General features: G+C 37.3%; 1 protein-coding gene across 1 annotated transcript in view; it reads right to left on the reverse strand.

Annotated features, from left to right (window-relative positions):
• RASA2 (RAS p21 protein activator 2) overlaps positions 1-20,046 on the reverse strand; it is a 123,912-nt gene that overhangs the window by 5,498 nt on the left and 98,368 nt on the right. Inside the window, 4 exon segments of the mRNA XM_043595252.1 lie at positions 61-250; positions 602-705; positions 1,402-1,610; positions 3,082-3,164. Coding sequence (XP_043451187.1) covers positions 61-250; positions 602-705; positions 1,402-1,610; positions 3,082-3,164 — 586 coding nt within the window.

Genomic DNA, 20,046 nt, shown 5'->3' on the forward strand with positions numbered 1-20,046 from the left:
GAGTCTCTTACGGTCAAACAATGTTTAAAAATGTGTTTAGAGTATCTTAAAAATACTTACTTGCTCCCATATTTTGCACTAGTTGATCTTTTCTTCCTATACTTTTCATGAGGTTCATCTAGCTTCTCTATGATGCTTTTTATTTGCTTAATTGTCTTAAAGGTTGTTACAGAATCCTCAATTACAAAGTTAGAATAATCATCAGGCTCTTTCTGTGGTCCTTGATAGACTGCTATAGTTCCACAAGCCTCTACAAGGAGCAGTAAAATCTCTGATCAGAAAACTAAATTCCACAAATGTAATTTTTAGAATACATAAGAACTTTTCAAGTTTTTCAAGCTGGGAAGATTTCCCACTGGAAATGCACAGATAACCCAGATACTTTCATTTTATTAATTACGAACAACACATATATGCAAAAACAGTACTTTCATGCGTATCTATGAAAAACGCCCACTTGAGAGTTTATAAATGTTCATATAAGTAATATTTTGGTAAAGCTAGGGGTATTTTCAATTTTAAGACAATGCCAAAGCAATTATATCAGTAACTGGTAATGAAGGATCATGGGTTATATAAAAATATTTTAATTGTACATTACCTTCCATTTTCTGCAGCTTAAGTAAACTGAGGGTAAAAAGGGAATAAATTCTTTCTGTTTCTCTGTCTTCATCAATATCTATTTGGATGTCTGCAGGGACACCTCTATGGTAAAAAATGAAATTAAAGACATTGAAAATTTTCACTTTGTTAACATGCTGAAAACTTTTGGTGGCTTGAGACTAGAAAACAGAACCACAGAACTTCGCAGAAGGAACCTCAGCAATCTAGTCTCATCTGATAATCTAATAAAATGGGGCCATGAGAGCTTTGGTCATTATGCAACTCTAATCCAAATCCAATCTAAAGAGAAATCATTTTCATAACACCTATGCTTCATCACAAAAGCAATATATTACTTCTTAAGTCGACACAGCTACCTACGATGGCTGTTCCATGCAATCAGAAAGAGAATGCTAAGTCCTTCCTTGCTCAGGCTTGTGTATCTATTTTAAAATTGCCCATCCTGACCCCAAGTTTTTGACCTGGGCCAAACACTGGAGAAAATTTTCACTACCCCAAGAAGTGTATCCATGAGCACTCCCCAAATCTCCCTCCTTCTAGCCCGTCACAACCACTAAATTATTTTCTGTGTCTATAAATTTACCTACTCTGGATACACTATACAAATGCATCATATAGTATATGGCCTGTGTCTGGCTTCTTTCACTTAGCATGTTTTCAAGGTCCATCCATGTTGAAGCATGTATCAGTACTTCCTTCTACTTTATGGCAGAATTTTTCTTTCTGTCCATATACCACACTTGAAACATTGCTTTTTTTAATGAGAAAGAAACTTACGCAGTACATGGCTTGCAGCCCAGAGCGTTTTCACTGGTCTCCAGACAGCAGAGCCAGTTTCCATTGAGATACGCAGAGGGATGATAAAAACTGAGCCTGTTCTGATTGCATCGGCTGACCCTGCAGAGTACGTCTATCCATTCATTAGCTTCTACACAATTATTTGCCTGGACATAGAGCGGTTTCTCCATATGTATTACTTGGAACATCTTCATAAGCAATTAAGATAAAAAGTTAGTAACAGAGTCTAAAAACCAACACAGTACAAACAGAAAAAGTATGTAAAAGAAATATAGTTTGCTTGGCTAGATAACTGCTATTCAGGTAGCTTATGAATTGTTATTTTCTTTTTTTTATTTATAATTTTTTTAAATTTTTTTTTCAACGTTTATTTATTTTTGGGACAGAGAGAGACAGAGCATGAACGGGAGAGGGGCAGAGAGAGAGGGAGACACAGAATCGGAAACAGGCTCCAGGCTCTGAGCCATCAGCCCAGAGCCTGACGCGGGGCTCGAACTCCGGGACCGCGAGATCGTGACCTGGCTGAAGTCGGACGCTTAACTGACTGCGCCACCCAGGCGCCCCTATAATTTTTTTTTTAACATTCATTTATTTTTGAGAGAGACAGTGTGAGCAGGGCAGGGGCAGAGAGAGACAGAGAGAGACAGAGAGAGAAAGAGAGACAGACAGACAGACAGACAGACACAGAATCTGAAGCAGGCTCTAGGCTCTGAGCTCTCAGCATAGAGCCCAATGAGGGGTCGAACTCACGAGCCACGAGATCATGACCTGAGCAGAAGGCAGACACTTAACTGACTGAGCCACCCAGACACCCCATGAATTGTTACTTTTCAAGTAAGTTAGTTCCAAGGACAATCTGAGTTACGTGGTACTAAGTAGTACCACAGAATATAATTTTTAGAAGCCACACATGCCCAAAGAATGAACTCTATCATATAAACACTAATAAAGGGAGGGAAATGCAGATGGAGGAAAAAGTATGAGTAAGGGCAAAGCAGTGGGGAAATACAGAGAAACAGGAAATCATCCTGACTGGTTTGAGTACACAGTATATACTGAGTGGTTGTAGGAGATAAGATTGCACAGATTGGTTGGGACTATATTATTAAAGACTTGAATGTCAAAAAAAAAAAAAAAAGACTTGAATGTCAAGTTGAGAGGTCAGATTAGGCACGTACTGAGAAAGTACCTTTAATAGGCTAGACAGACTATATAAGGCATATATAAGGCATCAACAATAATGGACAATTTATTTATTTAAAAATATTTTTTATTTGGGGCGCCTGGGTGGCTCAGTCGGTTGTGTCCAACTCTTGATTTTGGTTTAGGTAGTGATCTCAGAGTTCGTGAGTTCGAGCCCTGCATCAGGCTCTGCACTTTCAGTGCAGAGTCTGCTTGAGATCCTCTCTCTTCCTCTCTTTTGGCCCCTCACTTGCTTGTACTCTCTCTAAAAGATAAACTTTAAAAAATGTTTTTTATTTGAATACAATGGACACATTATGTTCCATTAGTTTCAGGAGCAATAATGGACAATTTTAAGACACAGTTCTAGCCAGCAATTATAAAATACTAATGATTAATGGCAAAAATAAAAACAATCTCTTAAAAATTTTCAACCAATACATTTAAAACTTTAAAAATAATATTTATGTAACTTACATTTTTCTTGTTGAAAGAGCTCTCTTCCAGTTTTTCTACAGCAAGAATGTTTTTCACTGGAATTGTATAAATTGCATCTTTGCCTAAATTATTAAAAAAAGTAGAACAAGATTAAAATAATTTCCATCAGAATTATGTGAGAGGTTAAATCTGTGAAGTTTAAGCTCATCCTCGTCATAGCAGGAATATAATCTGAAGGTTTCTGAATGATACACATTTAAGTATTCTTTGTTTTATGGAACAGATGAATTTTGCTTGTTTTCTATAAAGTGACTTCCTCTTTACTTTTTTCAATATAAAGTTTTAAAAATTTTTACGGAAAAATGTGGGAAGAAATTTGATCTCAATGTAGAAAATTGAAATGTTACTATCTTTTGAAACAATTATATGGGGGCTGAAAAAATATTATACTCAGCAGTAGAGGCCTGCTCAAAACTTGCCCAGACATGGAATTTTCTTTCAGGGAGTTCTCACATAGGGAGTGACTCAGACTGTTCCTCAGTAGATTTTTCTGTTTTAATAGTGTAATATTTAAGGGGTTGACCCTGAAAACTATGATTGAAATTGAAAAACTGTTCATTACTATCATATACTGGCTGGTCAGATGACTAGAACTACCAAATTTACTCTAAGAGATATAGGGAACAAGAGTACAGTTTTTATTTGGAAGAGTGAATCCTTCACCTAATTTAAGAATTTGGAAATCTGAGTTTGCTAAAGGAGTTCCATTATAACATATCATGATGATACGATGTATTTTCGATTTATAATTTACCAGAATAGACACTATCTCATATATTTATAGAAACTATAAGCAAATATAGTTATGACTTTTCCTGGCCATTCTGTAATGTTGTTCTTAGTAAAATCAAAGCTTTGCTTTTATTCTCACAGAGTTTAATGACATATGTATTTAAGTGCTGGAGGTTAAGACCTTTACACTGTGTACTGGTCCATGGATTAATGTACAGCTTTCTTTTTTTTTTTTTTTTTCAACATTTATTTATTTTTGGGACAGAGAGAGACAGAGCATGAATGGGGGAGGGGCAGAGAGAGAGGGAGACACAGAATCGGAAACAGGCTCCAGGCTCTGAGCCATCAGCCCAGAGCCTGACGCGGGGCTCGAACTCACGGACCGCGAGATCGTGACCTGGCTGAAGTCGGACGCTTAACCGACTGCGCCACCCAGGCGCCCCTAATGTACAGCTTTCTAATCAAAGACAGTTATTTGGTTAATAAAGGTTAACCTAAAATATGTGCAGAGAGGTTAACCTAAAATATTTGTTAAGCCTGGTTGCTGGTGTAAAATCTAAAATTTGTGTAATTCAAGCAGATGTGATGTAACATTTTTTTAAAAAGATAAAGTTACTTAATTCAACTATCATACATTTAATGCCTACTATATACCAGACACTGTTCTAACCACTTTGGATACAGTAGTAAACAGAATATCTAAGACCCCTAATGAAGTCTGCGCTTAGGTCTAGAAAGACTGGTAGAAGACAAATATTAGGTCGAGATAAATGTTACAATGAAAATAAACTGAGGTGATATACTAGAAAACAATTGGGAAGTGACTTTAAATTGGGTAGTTAAGGAAAACTTTTCTCAGAAAACATTTAAATTCAACAAATACAAATCATAAGTGCAAGAGAAAATAAGAAAAGACTATCAGCAGTTTCCTGGAAGCAGACAAGATCAAATTTATGGCAGCGGGGGGGGGGGGGGGGGAGAGGGGGGAGGGAAGAGTAAACTGAAGGAAGCCACAGCCTGAACCAGATGAAGGAAAAGACATCTGCAAAAGTAGTAGTTAGAAGAGAGCTTCAAGCCAGAGTCAAGGGACGCAGACAGCTGGGGACTGGAGACACAAGGATGGACGGACACACACACACACACACACACACACACACACACACTCAGACATACATGGAGATGATTAATAGGTAAGCTGCATCTGGGAGAGCTCCCCCTCCCTCAGACTGTACTAAGCAGCAGTCAACAGGGGTGCATGTTCCAGGCTCTAGCAGTAATGATGCCTACTGGGGCTGTAACCACAATACTATGTCACAGGTAGTCGCTGACCCTCAGAGGGAAGGAGAGCATCCACACCAGGAGACAAGCACCCGCAGCCTTGCCCCTTGGCAGCTTGTCCTGTACTTCCCTCACAATCATTGGCAGGAGGCTACTGAACACTCAAGCAGATGAAAAGACTGTAAAAACATAAAGATGAGGAAATCACCAAAAAGATCACCAAACAATGAGGAAAATCAGCACCCTGAAGGAGACACACAGACGCAACAAAGAGGATAACATTTAAGGAAATGAAGGGTATAATGAATTTCCTTTGGGTACTGATCTACATGGGGTAGCACCATAGAAATTCCAGATAATTTTATATTTTTGCAGGAAGTTTCTATCTTTAGATTTATTTTATACATAAAGCATTCACACACCCTGGAATTAATTGCTGGATTTGTTCATTTCTGGGCAAATTATAACAGCATTTGTAGAGAAAACACATTGCTCCCAGGCACACATACTATCATGATGTCGTTAGAGTTAACTTCATAGTTAGCAATATTAACTGAAATGAATTGCAAGTTGAATTAGTAAAAGAGGAGATTTCACTGAGGGCTCTCCAAAAATACAGTACAAAAGAACAAAGACACAAAAAATTAAAAGAAGAGCCATGATGGACAGATTTAGAAGTTTCAATACCTGATAAGATTCCAGAAGCAGAACAGAAAGAGTGTTCCGGAGAAAATTACCAATGGAAATGTCCCAGAGATAAAAATAGCAATCTTCATACTGAAAGGACCCAAGTGCTGAGCAGGATGGAAAGAAAAAGACCATTACCTCATACTAGGGAGTCAAATATTAGAACTTGAAGACTAAAGAAAGTCCTAAAAGTTTCTAGGGAGAAGAATCAAGACAGAACCAGATTGATATCAAAATTCTCACCAGCAAAAATGTAAACTAGGAAACCATTAAGTAGTATCTTCAAAGTTCTGAGGGAAAATTTTAAATCCAGTCTCACTATCATTGAAGAGTAAGGGTAAAATACATTGTTTAATACTCAAAGACCCAGAACAATTATCAGCCATAAGCCTATTGAAATAATTCTTTGAGGAAGCACTCCTGCAAAATAAAAAATAAATGCAGGAAAAGGCAAATATGTTATGCAAGAAATATTGCTGGGCAAAGAAATCAGCAAAACTGTTAAGCATGGATAGAAAATCATTAAAATGTAACATACAAAGTTAAAAGAAAAATGAGAACCTAGTATTACATTTTGGATGACTTCACTAGGGAGTCATTAGCTTTCCCATTAGTTTGGGAAAATAATGAATTGAAAGCATCCTACGGTTCTTTTCCTGAGTGGGGACTTTGATTAACTGTAGACCTTAAGATAAACATGGAAGTTTAAATTTGTCTGTTAACAACTGCAGAGTTGAAATATGATGCCCAAATTCTCTCATGAGACAGAGTGTACGAGCACACAATCAAGAACGTGCGTGGGCCTGATTATTACAATAAAAAGGCAGGAAAAGGAAAATAAACCCAATAAACAGAAAAGCCTAGTAAACAGAAAGCACAAAACAAAGCAGTAATCATAATAATCGTAATAAATGTTAGTGCATTAAGTTTCCCTATTAGATGAATGAAACGCGGTTTCAGTTAAAATCTCCATTATTTCTACCAAAAAGAGTTACCATATGACTCATCAATTCCATCTCTACGTATACACACACCCAAGAGAATAAAAAACATATGTCCATACAAATGTTCACAGCAGAATTGCTCATAATAGTAAAAAATTGGGAACAATCTAAATGTCCAACTTATTAATGGATAAACAAGATTTGGCTTATATCCATACAATGGATTTAGTCATAAAAGGAACAAAGCACTGACTCAGCCTATATCATTGATGAGCTTAAAAACCATTATGCTAAGTGAAAAAAGTCAGTCACAAAAGGTTATATATTTTATGAGTCCATTTATATGAAATCCCCAGCACAGGCAAATCCATAGACACAGAAAGTAAACAGATAGTTGTTAGGAGCTGGGAGAAGGGAGGAATGACGAGTGACTTCTAATGGGCATAGAGTTTCCTTCTGGGGTGATGAAAAAGCCCCAGAATTAGTGATCTTACAACTTTGTGAATATGACAAAAAAAGCTTGCTGAGATTTGGAGTAGCACTGTGTTAAAATCAAGATGAACTGGAGAGGTAAATTTGAGAAGTGACTTCTTAAAAAATACTGAATCTTCCAGTTCACAAACATGATGTAGGTCTCCTTTATGTCTTCTTTATTTTATCTCAGTAATGTTCTATTGTTTTCAGTGCATAGGTCTTGTACTTCTTAGGTTAAATTTATTGCTAAATATTTTTTTGGGGAGGGGAGGAGGGGAGCTGCTACTGTAAATGGTATTTTTTTAATTAAGTTTTATTTATTCATTTTGAGAGAGGCAGAGCAGCAAGCGAGGGAAGTGCAGAGAAAGAAGGAGAGAGAGAATTCTAAGCAGGTTCCATGATGTTAGCACACAACCTGATGTAGGGCTCGAACTCATGACCTGAGCCAAAACCAAGAGTCCAACGCTTAACCAATTGAGCCACCCAGATGCCCCTGTAAATGGTATTTTAAAGATTTCATTTTCTAGCAGTTTCCTTCTGGTTTGTAGAAATACAATTGGTTTATATATATATGAATCTTGTATCTCAAGGCCACCACTTATTGGTTCAAGTATTTGTTTTGAAGATTCCTTAGAATACCTATGTATGCCTTTTATTTTAATGTTTATTTCTTTTTTGAGAGACAGAGACAGAGAGACAGAGTGCGAGCGGAGGGGGAAGAGAGAGTGGGAGACACAGAATCTGAATTAGGCTCCAGGCTCTGAGCTGTCAGCACAAAGTCTGACATGGGGCTCGAACCCACAAACCAAACTGTGAGATCATGACCTGAGCCAAAGTTGGATGCTTAACCGACTGAAACACCCACCCACCCACCCCATTTTCTCCTTTAAAAATTTTTTTAAAACATTTTTGAGAGAGAGAGAGAGAGAGAGAGCGCGCGTGCGTGCAAGCATGAGCACACCAGTGGGGGAGGGGCAGAGAGAGGGAGACAGAATCCTAAGCATGCTCTACATTGTCAGCCTGACATGGGGCTCAAACTCATTAACTGTGAGATCATGACCTGAGCCAAAATCAAGAGCTGGACATTTAACTGAGTGAGCCACTCAGGTGTCCCTGCCTTCTTTCCCTTCCTTTTTTTTTTTGGCCTTATTACATTACAATCTCATTGTGTTGTACAATCTTATTACAGCACAATGTTGAATAGAATTGAGAAAAGTAGATAATCTTTGCTTTGCTCCTGATATTGAATATGATGTTACATTTATTGTAATTATTGATAAGGCTGTGTTTAAGCTATCATTTTGCTATTTTTTGTTTCATTTTGTTTTCTACCTACTCCATCTGATTTTTGCTCCATTGTTCTTCCTCTCCTGCCATATTTGCTTATTTACTTTTTGGGTAAGGGAGAAGGGGTGGGCTATACTTTTTTTAAAAAAGGTTTTTGTTCTAGAGATTATAACATACAGCCTTAATTCATTACAGTCTACTTAAAATTATGTTGTCATTTCACATAAAATACAAAATCCTTGCAATAATTTAGTCTATCCGTTCCCTTTCTGCTACTCCTGTCCTATATCAAGATTTGTTATAAACTGCGTAATTTAGTGTTATAAATTTTGCATTAAACAATTGCTTTTTATTTATTTTGAGAGAGAGCATGAGTGGGTGGGGAAAGGGGCAGAGAAAAAGGGGAGAGAGCATCCCAAACACGCTCCATGGGGCTTGATCTCATGAACCACGAGATCATGATCTGAGCCAAAATTAAGAGTCAGACACTTAACCGACTGAGCCACCTAGGTGTCCATAAACAGTTGTTTTTTAAAGAAATTGAGAAAAGAGAAAAGACATTCTTACATTTACCTACATACTTACCATTTCCAGTGCTCTTCATTTCTTCCTGCACATCTAAGTTTCCATGCGGTGTTATTTCGCTTCAGCCTGAAAATTTTCCTTTAGCATTCCTACAATACAAAGCTGTTTGCAATGGAGTCTCCTGGCTTTCATCTACCCTAAAGGATATTTTCATTTTTAAAGGAAATTTTCGGGGCACCTGAGTGGCTCAGTTGGTTAAGCGTCCGACTTCAGCTCAGGTCATGATCTCACGGTTTGAGTATGAGCCCCACATGGGCTGCCTGCTGTCAGCAAAGAGCCTGCTTTGGAGTCTCTGTCCCCACTTCTCTCTGCCCCTCCCCTGCTCGTGTGCACTCTCTCTCAAAAACAAATAAACATTTAAAAAAAATAAAGGAAATTTTCACTAGGATTCTAGGTTGAGAGGTTTTTTTTCTCCAGCACTTTAAAGAGGTTATTATTCCATTGTCTTTTGCCTTTAGTTGCTTCCTATGAGAAGTTAGCTGTCAACTGTACTGTTGTTCTCCTGCATGCACTCTGTCTTCTGTTCTGCTTTTGAGATTTTCTATATATCTCTGGTTTAATTACTATATAGGCCTAAGTGTGATTTTCTTTATATTTATCAGGTTTGGAGTTCAGGGAGATTCTTAGATCTGTAAAATAAATTTTTTCACCAAATTCAGGAAAATTTAGGCCATTATTTCTTCAAATATTTTTTCTGCTCTACTCTTTCTCTACTCTCCTGACATTAATCATGCATTTACTAGACTGCCAAATACTATTCCAAAAGCCACTGAGGTTCTACTGGTTTTTTTCGCTTCCAGACTTTTTTCCCTGTGTTCCTAGATTGGATAATTTCTACTAATCTATCTTCAAGTTTCCTGAACCTTTCTTCTTCAATATTTCAGTTGAAATATTTCACTTCTAGATTTCCATCTGATTCCTTTTAAGTTGCTATTGTTTTCTTTTACTGAAATCCCTCATTTCTTTACTCTTAACTGTCTTACATTGTCCTTGAGGTACTTATAATACCTTTAAAGTTCATGTCTGTAATTCCAACACATAAACCACATAGGGGACTTCTTAGTTTAATGTTTGTTCATTTTTTGAGAGAGACAGAGGGGGGGGGCAGGGCAGAGAGAGAGGGAGACATAGACTCTGAATCTGAAGCAGGCTCTAGGCTCGGAGCTGTCAACACAGCCTGATGTGGGGCTCAAACTCACGAGGTCGTGACTGGAGCTGAGGTTGGATGCTTAACCGACTGAGCTAGCCAGGCATCCCAGAGGGGTCTACTTATAATGATTCCTTTTTCTCTTAGCTATGTGTCCTATTTTACTGTTTCTTCTCAAACTTGTTAACGTTTCATTGTATACTGGACATTATGAATGACACATTGTAGATAAGGTGGATTCAGTTACCTTCCCTTGTACAGTTGCATTGGTTGATTGCTCTGAGGCTTGGTTTTATATTTTATTCTGAATCTTAGGACACAGTCTTCACTGCTGAGCCACTGCCCTTTTGATATTTCAATGAAAACCTCAGTGTGTTTAAGCCCATCTAAAATCCAAACTGTTTCTCCTGAGGAAAGAAACTGAAATCTGTTCATATTTTTAAATCTTTCCTGTTACTGCTTTGCAGTAACTTCTTTGAAGTTCCCCAATGCAGAAGCAGTTGAAGAGTCAGGCAAGGATTTCAGGGGAGTTCATATACAGAGTGGAAGGCTCATCCTTTTTTTTTTTTTTTTTTTTTTTTTTCTCCTCAATTTCCAGCTCCTCTGGCAGTCCTGAACTGTATCTTTCGATACCTCAAGCCAACAAAACTGTGGCTTTCTGCTTGAATTTCAGCCATCTCCCATTGCACTGGCCAGGAGTGCTTTCAGAGAGAAAAGCCATATAATCATATATTCCATCATGGCTCCCAGTTTTTGAGGGTCAAATCCTTCAGAGAGTTGTTTTATATATTCTTCCAAGTTTATATCTGTTATCTATGAAAGAAGGAGTCTAAGACTGACATACTTCATTTTATTGTGTGCTTCTTTATTGTGCTTCACAGATACTGTGTTTTTTATACATTGAAGGTCCGTGGCAACCCTGCATCAAGCAAGCCCATTGGTACCATTTTTCCAACAGCATCTGTTCTCCTCGTGTCTGTGTCACATTCTGGTAATTCTCACAGTATGTCAAACCTTGCCATTATTATTGTATTTGTTATGGTGATAAGTGATCTTTGATGTTACTACTGTAATTCTCCTGGGGTGCCACAAACTATGCCCACATAAGACAACAAACTTAATTGATAAATGTTATGTGCGTTCTGACTATTCCACCAACCAGCCATTCTCCTATCTCTCTCCCTCTCCTTGGGCCTCCCTATTCCCTAAGACCTAACAATACTGAAATTAGACCAATGAATAACTCTACAATGGCCTCTAAGTGTTCAGGTGAAAGGAACAGTTGTACGTCTCACTTTAAATCAAAAGCTGGAAATTATTAAGCTTAGTGAGGAAGGAATGTTGAAAGCCAAGACAGGCTCAAAGCTAGGTCTCTTGTGCCAAACAGCCAAGTTGTGAATGCAACAGAAAAGCTCTTGAAGGAAATATAAAAAGTGTCACTGCAGTGAACACATGAATGATAAGAAACTGCAACAGCCTTACTGATGATATGGAGACAGTTTTAGTGGCCGGGATAGATGATCAGACCAGCCACAACATTCCTTTAAGCAAAAGTCGAATCCAGAGCCAGGCCCTAACTCTTTCCAATTCTATGAAGGCTATCAGAAGTGAGGAAGCTCCACAAGAAAAGTTTGCAGCTAGCAGAAAAAGAAGGAAAGAAGCCATTTCCATAACACAAAAGTACAAAGCGAAGCAACAAGTGCTGATGTAGAAGCTGCAGCAAGTTACTTAGAAGATCTAGCTAAGGTAATTAATAAAGGTAACTACACTAAACAAAATTTTCAATGTAGACAAAACAGTCTTATAGTGGAAGAAAATGCCATCTAGGACTTTCATATCTAGAGAGAAGTCAATGCCTGGCTTCGAAGCTTCACAAGACAGGTTCACTCTCTTGTTAGGAGCTAATGTAGCTGACTTTAAGTTGAAGCCAATGCTCATTTACCATTCCAAAAATCTTGGGGCCCTTAAAAATTATGCTAAATCTACTCTGCCTATGCTCTATAAATGGAACAACAAAGCCAGGATGACAGCACATCTGTTTACCACATGGTTTACTAAATATTTTAAGCCCACTGTTGAGACTTACCGCTCAGAAAAAAAACATTCCTTTCAAAATATTAATGCTCACTACAAGGTACCTGATCACCCAAATACTCTGATGAGGATGTACAATGAGACTAATGTTTCATGGCTGCTAACACAACATCCATTCTGCAGCCCTGGAATCAAAGAGTAATTTTGACTTTAAAGTCTTGACATTTAAGAAATACATAGCTATTAAGAAATACATAGTGGTTCCTCTGATGGATCTGGGCAACGTAAGTTGAAAACCTTCTGGAAAGGATTTACCATTCTAGATGCTATTAAGGATATTCACAGTTCATGCCAAGAGGTCAAAATATCAACATTAACAAGAGTTTCGAAGAAACAAGTTGATTCCAGTCCTCACTGGTAACACTGAGGGGGTTCAATACTTCAGTGGAGGAAGCAACTGCAGATGTGTTGGAAAGAGCAAGAGAATTAGAAGCAGAGCCTAAAGATTATGACTGACCTCCTGTAATTTCATGATAAAACTTTAAATTCCATGATAAAACTTTAATGGATGAGAAGTTTCTTGTTATGGAGCAAAGAAAGCTGTTTCCTGAAATGGAATCTATTCCTGTGAAGATGCCATGAAGACTGCTGAAATGACAACAAAGGATTTAGAATATTACATAAACCTTAATTGATAAAGCAGAGGCAGAGTTTGAGAAGGCTGACTCCAATTTTGAAAGAAGTTCTACTGTGGGCAAAGTGCTATCAAACAGCATCACATGCAACAGAGAAATCATTCATGAAGAGTCAAGTGATGTGGTAAACTTTATAGTTGTCTTATTTTACGAAACTGCCACAGCCACCCCAGCCTTCAGCAACTTTAAGCCTGATCAAGTCAGCAGCCAAACACTGAGGCAAGATCCTCTACCAGCAAAAAGATTACGACTGGCTGAAAGCTCAGAAGATTGTTAGCATTTTCTAGCAACGAAAACTTTTTTGGTCAATTTTATTTTTAACTTTTTTCTTCCAAATTTGAAAATTCTAGTTGGTTAACATACAGTGTGATATTGGTTTCAGGAGTAGAATTTAGTGATTCATCACTTACATGTAACACCCAGTGCTAAACACAACTGGTGTCCTCCTTAATATACATCACCCATTCAGCCATACCCCACCCACCTCCCTCCATCAACCCTCAGTTTGTTCTTTATATTAAGAATCTCTTATGGTTTGCTCCCCTCTCTCTCTTTTTTAATCCCCTTCCCAGATGTTCATCTGTTTTGTTTCCTAAATTCCATATATGAGTGAAATCATATGGTACTTGTCTTTCTCTGACTTATTTTGTTTAGCATAATAAACCCAGGCTCCATACACATCGTTGCAAATCCAAGATTTCATTCTTAGCAATGAGGTAATTCTTCCTTCCTTCCTTCCTTCCTTCCTTCCTTCCTTCCTTCCTTCCTTCCTTCGTTGCAAATCCAAGATTTCATTCTTAGCAATGAGGTAATCCTTCCTTCCTTCCTTCCTTCCTTCCTTCCTTCCTTCCTTCCTTCGTTGCAAATCCAAGATTTCATTCTTAGCAATGAGGTAATTCTTCCTTCCTTCCTTCCTTCCTTCCTTCCTTCCTTCCTTCCTTCCTTCCTTCCTTCCTTCCTTCCTTTCCTATCTATCTATCTATCTATCTATCTATCTATCTATCTGTGTTACTGTCAAGTTGGCTGACATATAGTATATACAGTGTGCTCTTGGTTTGGGGGGGTAGATTCCTGTGATTTATCGCTTACATACAATACCCAGTGCTCATCCCAACAAGTGCCCTCCTCAATGCCCATCACCCATTTTCCCCTTTCCCCCACACTTCCTCATCAACCTTCAGCTTGTTTCTGTATTTAAGAGTCTCTAATGGTTTGCCTCCCTCCCTCTCTGTAACTATTTTTTCCCCTTTCCTTCTCCCATGGTCTTCTGTTAAGTCTCTCAAGTTCCACATATGAGTGATAACATACGCTGTCTTTCTCTGACTGACTTATTTCACTTAGCATAATACCCTCCAGTTCCATCCACATTGCTGCAAATGGCAGGATTTCATTCTTTCTCATTGTCAAGTAATATTCCATTGTATATATAATAGCACTATGAGGAATTTATCTGAAGGATACAGGAGTGTTGATTCCTAGAGGCACATGTACCCCAATGTTTGTAGCAGTGCTTTCAACAATAGCCAAATTATGGAAAGAGCCTAAATGCCCATCAACTGATAAATGGATAAAGCAATGAAGTATTTTTAAATTAAGGTATGTACATTGTTTAGAAATAATGCTATTGCACACTTAATAGACCACAGTAGAGTGTAAAGATAACATTTATACACAATGGGAAGCCAAAAAACTCATTTGACTCACTTAATTGTGAACTAGCTTTATTGTTGTGGTCTAGAACCAAACCCACAATATCTCTGAGGTATGGCTGTACAAGTTTCTTCACTATTGAGAACTCATGTGTCTATTTTCTAAAAAGGCAACTTCATCAGTGTAGTTGTACAAGCCCAAATCCTTGGAGTTATCCTTGACTTGCCTTTCTCTCACTCTTGATAACTCATTCTTTAGCAAAACATCTGAGTACTATCATTCAAAAAGATCCAGAATGTGATCCATTTTTATCACCTCCATTGCTACCAACTGGTCCAAGCCATTATCTCTGTTCCCCTCAATTACTGCAATACCCTTTTTTTTTTTTAATGTTTACTTATTTTTGAGAGAGAGAAAGAGTGTGAGTAAGGGAGGGGCAAAGAAAGAGAGGAAAGACAATCCCAAGCAGGCTCCACACTGTCAGCACAGAGCCTGACATGGGACATGATATAACGAAGCATGAGATCATGACCTGAGCCAAAGTCAAGAGTTGGATGCTTAAGTGACTGAGCCACTGAGTTGCCCCCTAGCCTCTTAACTAGTCTCCTTCCCCTTTCATTCTGTTCTCCATATGGCATAATGATTACTCCTATTAAAACATAAGTCTAATAATGTAATTCCTCTCCTTAAAGCTCTCTAATGCCTTTCCATCTTTGAATCAGAGTAAAAGTTTTAGAATGGCTCACAAAGCCCTAACATATTTAGCTTCTCCATGACCTCTTTGTTCTAAGTTCCTATGATTACCCCTTTATGTTTTCTTTCCCCACTAACCAGAAGAGCTTTCTCTTATCTCTTGAATACTCTAGGCATGCTCCTGTTTCAGGGCCTCTGTACTGGCTGCTGTTAACTACACATCACTATTAACCCAGATTTCCACCTGATTTACTCTCTTATCATCTTTAGGTCTTTGCTCAAAATGTCATTTTCTTAGCGAAGCCCTCACTGGTTAGACTTTTTAATACTGCAACTCTCCTCATAAGCCTATCATCCTCTATTCTCTTTACCTGCTTTATTTTTGTCTATCTCATTTATAATTATCCAATATAATACATGTTTTTTTTATTTATCACTTTTAAGCTATGAAAATCCATAAGGGCAAACATTATGGTATGCTTTATTCACTACTGTTTTCTCCAGAGCCAAGGATCTGGCACACAGTAGGCACTCAATAAAATATTTATTGAATGAATGTATGACTGCAACAATGAAGTGTTCATTAGCTATCAAAGAAAAAATACTGCAGAACCCTGAGTGTAAAAATATGAACAGGTGAAAACCAAGTCAACCTAAATGTATTACTGAGATTTATGTTTAAAACACCACGTATGGGCGCCTGGGTGGTTCAGTTGGTTAAGCGTCTGACTTTGGCTCAGGTCATGATCTTGTGGTTCGTGAGTTTGAGCCCTGCATCAGGCTCTCTGCTGTTAGAACGAACCCTGCTTTGAATTCTCTGCCTCCCTCCCTTTCTGCACCTCCCCCACTCACTCTCTCAAAAATAAATACACATTAAAAAAAAAACCACCATCTAGATAGATGATATATGAACTGGAACATTTGATATCACATGGAAGTTGTGTAGGCTGTATGTATCTGTGTATATCAGGTCTCCAAGAGTGGACAATATCTAATCAAGTTTGGAGAACACAAGATGGAATTTCAGAGATGAATTTGCTAATAATCTATTATTAGTATTCTTGGTGGAAATTTAGAAACCAAGAGCAGTGGTTCTTAACGTAATTCAGATGGTAAGACATGGCATTCTTCGAAGAACACCATTTATTAAAAACATTTACTCCATGTATTAATGAAGATAATAAAAATGTGGTCCCCTGACAGAGGCTCTTAAAGACTAGAGGAAGAGACAGACAAAAGTAAGGACCACACAGTGTGACAGGTGTTACTCCTAAGGTGATTAAAAAAGCACAATAAGGGAAAAGCTCAACTGAAGTGCCTAGAAGCTTATAAATGACTTCCATAAAGAGCACATACTGGATCTGAGGCTTAAAAGACAACAAATCACACAGGTAAAGAAGGAAAGATGGGAACTTCTAGGAAGAGCACATGCAAAAGCACAAAGGTAAAAGAGCACAAGTTAAAGCAACTGCAGCAGCCAGTCTGGTGAAGCGCAGCTGAATGGCTGGATGAAAAAGGAAGAGACCGGAAGGTCAAGAACTCATTTGATTTCAGTATACAGCTAGAAAAACTTCTACTTATAGAAGATGACTATACTGCAACATAGCATATAAAACCAGATCACAAGCACACGTGCATAAAAAACTGTCAATATAATCATGACTGATTGCTGAGTGCCATACAGTCTCATTAATCTAGTTGTAATGAAGATAAGTTGTATACTATCTCTTGTTAGCATTTATGTAAACAGGTATCAAAAACTTAGTAACTTACTTAGGAAAAATCCTTAAAATTGAGAAAATTCTATTCATTCCTTTTCCAGTAAATTGGGAAAAGACTACTGTTTGATTCTAAATGGCAGAAATATTTGATTCAGAATACTAGTGTCCATATTACAGAAAATTTGGGAGGCATTCTTTCACACACTAAAGTCATATAACAAGTAGAACTAGCAGTCTTGGCTATTCAGAAACAGCAAAGAAATAGAAAGGTAAGCAAAACATTTGCTGAACAACCAGAGAAATCCAAAGCCCATGCATTTTCTTCAGAGAGCAAAGTCCTGAAGTCTTCCATCAAAGCCTTTTAATTTTAAGCATAATTTTAACAAACACAGTACCTGTTTTCTCAAAGTATATGTGTAGTAAAAAATGGAGCTGAGTGATGGAGGTGGGAGTGTGATGTTACGTTATGGTTCACTGACAGCATAAGAGATTTAAGGTAACAGCCTAAATATAAAAGGGATAGAGAAAAACCATATAAAGCAAACACAGGAACACAAAAAAGCACAGCAGTCCAAGGCATTTTAGCTGGGGAGTAAACAGCTGCACACACTCATAAGCGGCCCTGAAAACATCACTAAATCAAAGCACTACATAATAATTAATATTATCAATGGCAGCCGCAACTCATCTAGAAAATGTTCACTTACGTTCAATGAATTCTTTTTTAGAAGGCAAGGAAGCATGTAATACATTTTGGAAAAATCCATCAAAATAGTTAAAACAAAAAGAATGGATGCTTAAAACTGTACGCTTTGGTAAATAATCTTTAAACTTCATGTAAGAGAGCTTATTCCTCCAAAGTCATTCCAATAGGTTAAATTTCTTAGGGCCTGAAAACAATGTAATTTCTATGTGTCTATTTTATACCTACGGCAGCCTAATCATTCTATAGAATTTTGGCCTCATAGGATCACTAGCTAGAGCAGAGGTTCTTAAGAACCGTAGATGAACTCTGGATCTACAGACTCATTGAAATTATATGCAAAATTCTATGTCCAGTTTGTATGTGTATTTTTCTGGAGGAAAGAGGCCAAAGCTATCACCGGATTCTTAAAGGGCTAAACCCAAAAAAGACTTTAGAATACTAGTTTAGATTAGAAAATACTTTAAATGAGGAAAAAATAGCTAATTTATTCATGGAGAACAACTAACTTACCTTAAATTTTATTTCAATGTACTAACATAATTAGATTATGACAGCTATTTTTTACAAAGCTGCTATGTACGTGAGAACATTTACTTAGTATTCAACATAAGCTGTAACTTCTAAAACATTCAAAACATATTTAGCTTAAAAAATGGTCTGCAAGGCTAAGGATGTAACGTGTTGCTCTTTATGCCATAACAAATTATGACTGACTATTGATATGCCATAACAAATTATATGGGTGACAAATAAAAATGCCTTTGGTTTCTTCTACCTTACTAATACAATTAGTCATATGTAGTCATTCTGGTTGAGCCATAATAAGGAATTATGAAACAAGTTTTCTTATCACTTTACTCTTTAAGAATCTCCACAGAACCATTCTACTTAACTGAATCTACATTCTCTTGAAAGTACCCTATGGCTGTTGTTTGTTTTACCATTTCAGAATTTATAGCGGAAGCTCTCTGAACAGATCTTTACCTAACAGAGCTAATGGATTAACAGAGACTCTCCATGTCCTTGTGAAACATTAACGAATGATGCTCATGGGATGCTGAATGCTTGTGGTTGCTAGGTTACTATCTATTAAGCCTGTACTCTGTTTCCACTGGTTAGGCTGTTTTGTTTGCCAACCCTGTTGGGTTTGTTTTCAAACCTGTTTAAGCCATTTTTCCATGTTCTAATTATAATTTACTTAAATATATGTAAAGTGACAAAATAAGTGCCCCTTACTAAGAGGTTTATTGTTTATTTGAAAATCTGGTGAGTGCTTTGAAAAACACCAAAAAAGGAGACCCACACCTGTATAAGCAAAGCTGATTTACATGGGGGTGAGACACCTGTAAAAGATTAGGGGTGACTATCATGAAATCTAATAAAATTCTGTACTTGGATTACTTTTCAAGTATTTAAATTTGGAAAAACTTTGGAGACATCAACCAGGAAACCGATACATTATAGGTATATTTGCAAAATAAAGACAAAGGGAAATCTAATCTATAGATCCATATTCAAAGAAAAGATCTTGGTTCTCTACCAGAAGATCTGGCAAACAAATATGTAAATATTTAAGATATGTATGCACATTTTTGTCTGTTTTAAAATGATTCTTCCTTTAACTGGCCTTTTTGGTTAAGTAAATTTCTTTGTATCCTGATCACCTTGAATAAATGGGTTTATGGAATATGGTCCATGATTTAGATATTAAGTTCTTCTTGCTATGATACCAGCAGGAGCTAATGGCCTTCTGTGGATCATGTTTGACTCCAAGGGAATGAACTTAAAAGGTGGAGGTTTTAAGCACTGTGTCAGTCCACTGAAGGACAAACTTTGCTTCTCTGAATCCCTCAGAGATAGATTTCTTTATCCAAATAGCCCATTTGTGCTTTCTCAGGAAGTCAGTCACTAAAATTTCCATTTTGAAGTTAGCTTGGCCAAAAGACTAGAACGAATGTGGTAACTGTACAGGAATCACAATCTGTGGTATGACTGTGGAAAAACTCTGGCTGATGTTATCCAGCAAACCACTGAAATACTCTCATTTATTAAGTATTGATTCTTACCAATTTGGCTCTGAGAGTTAAAGAAATTTCCAAGTTCTAGATGAATCCTGGGATTTACCAGGGATTTTTTTAATTTTTTTTTAGACAACAGAGCATATGTGAGGAAAAAAATGGAATTTACATGGTGTCATTTGTCAAATATTTACTATATCGTTAGTGTGTGTGCATCACTGCGAGAAACTATCAACTACAGTAATAAAGTGAAAAGGTTCACTGGAGTTACATTAAACAATAAAGAAATCTTC

Source organism: Prionailurus bengalensis, chromosome C2 (assembly GCF_016509475.1).
Source record: "Prionailurus bengalensis isolate Pbe53 chromosome C2, Fcat_Pben_1.1_paternal_pri, whole genome shotgun sequence".
Lineage (NCBI taxonomy): Eukaryota > Metazoa > Chordata > Mammalia > Carnivora > Felidae > Prionailurus > Prionailurus bengalensis.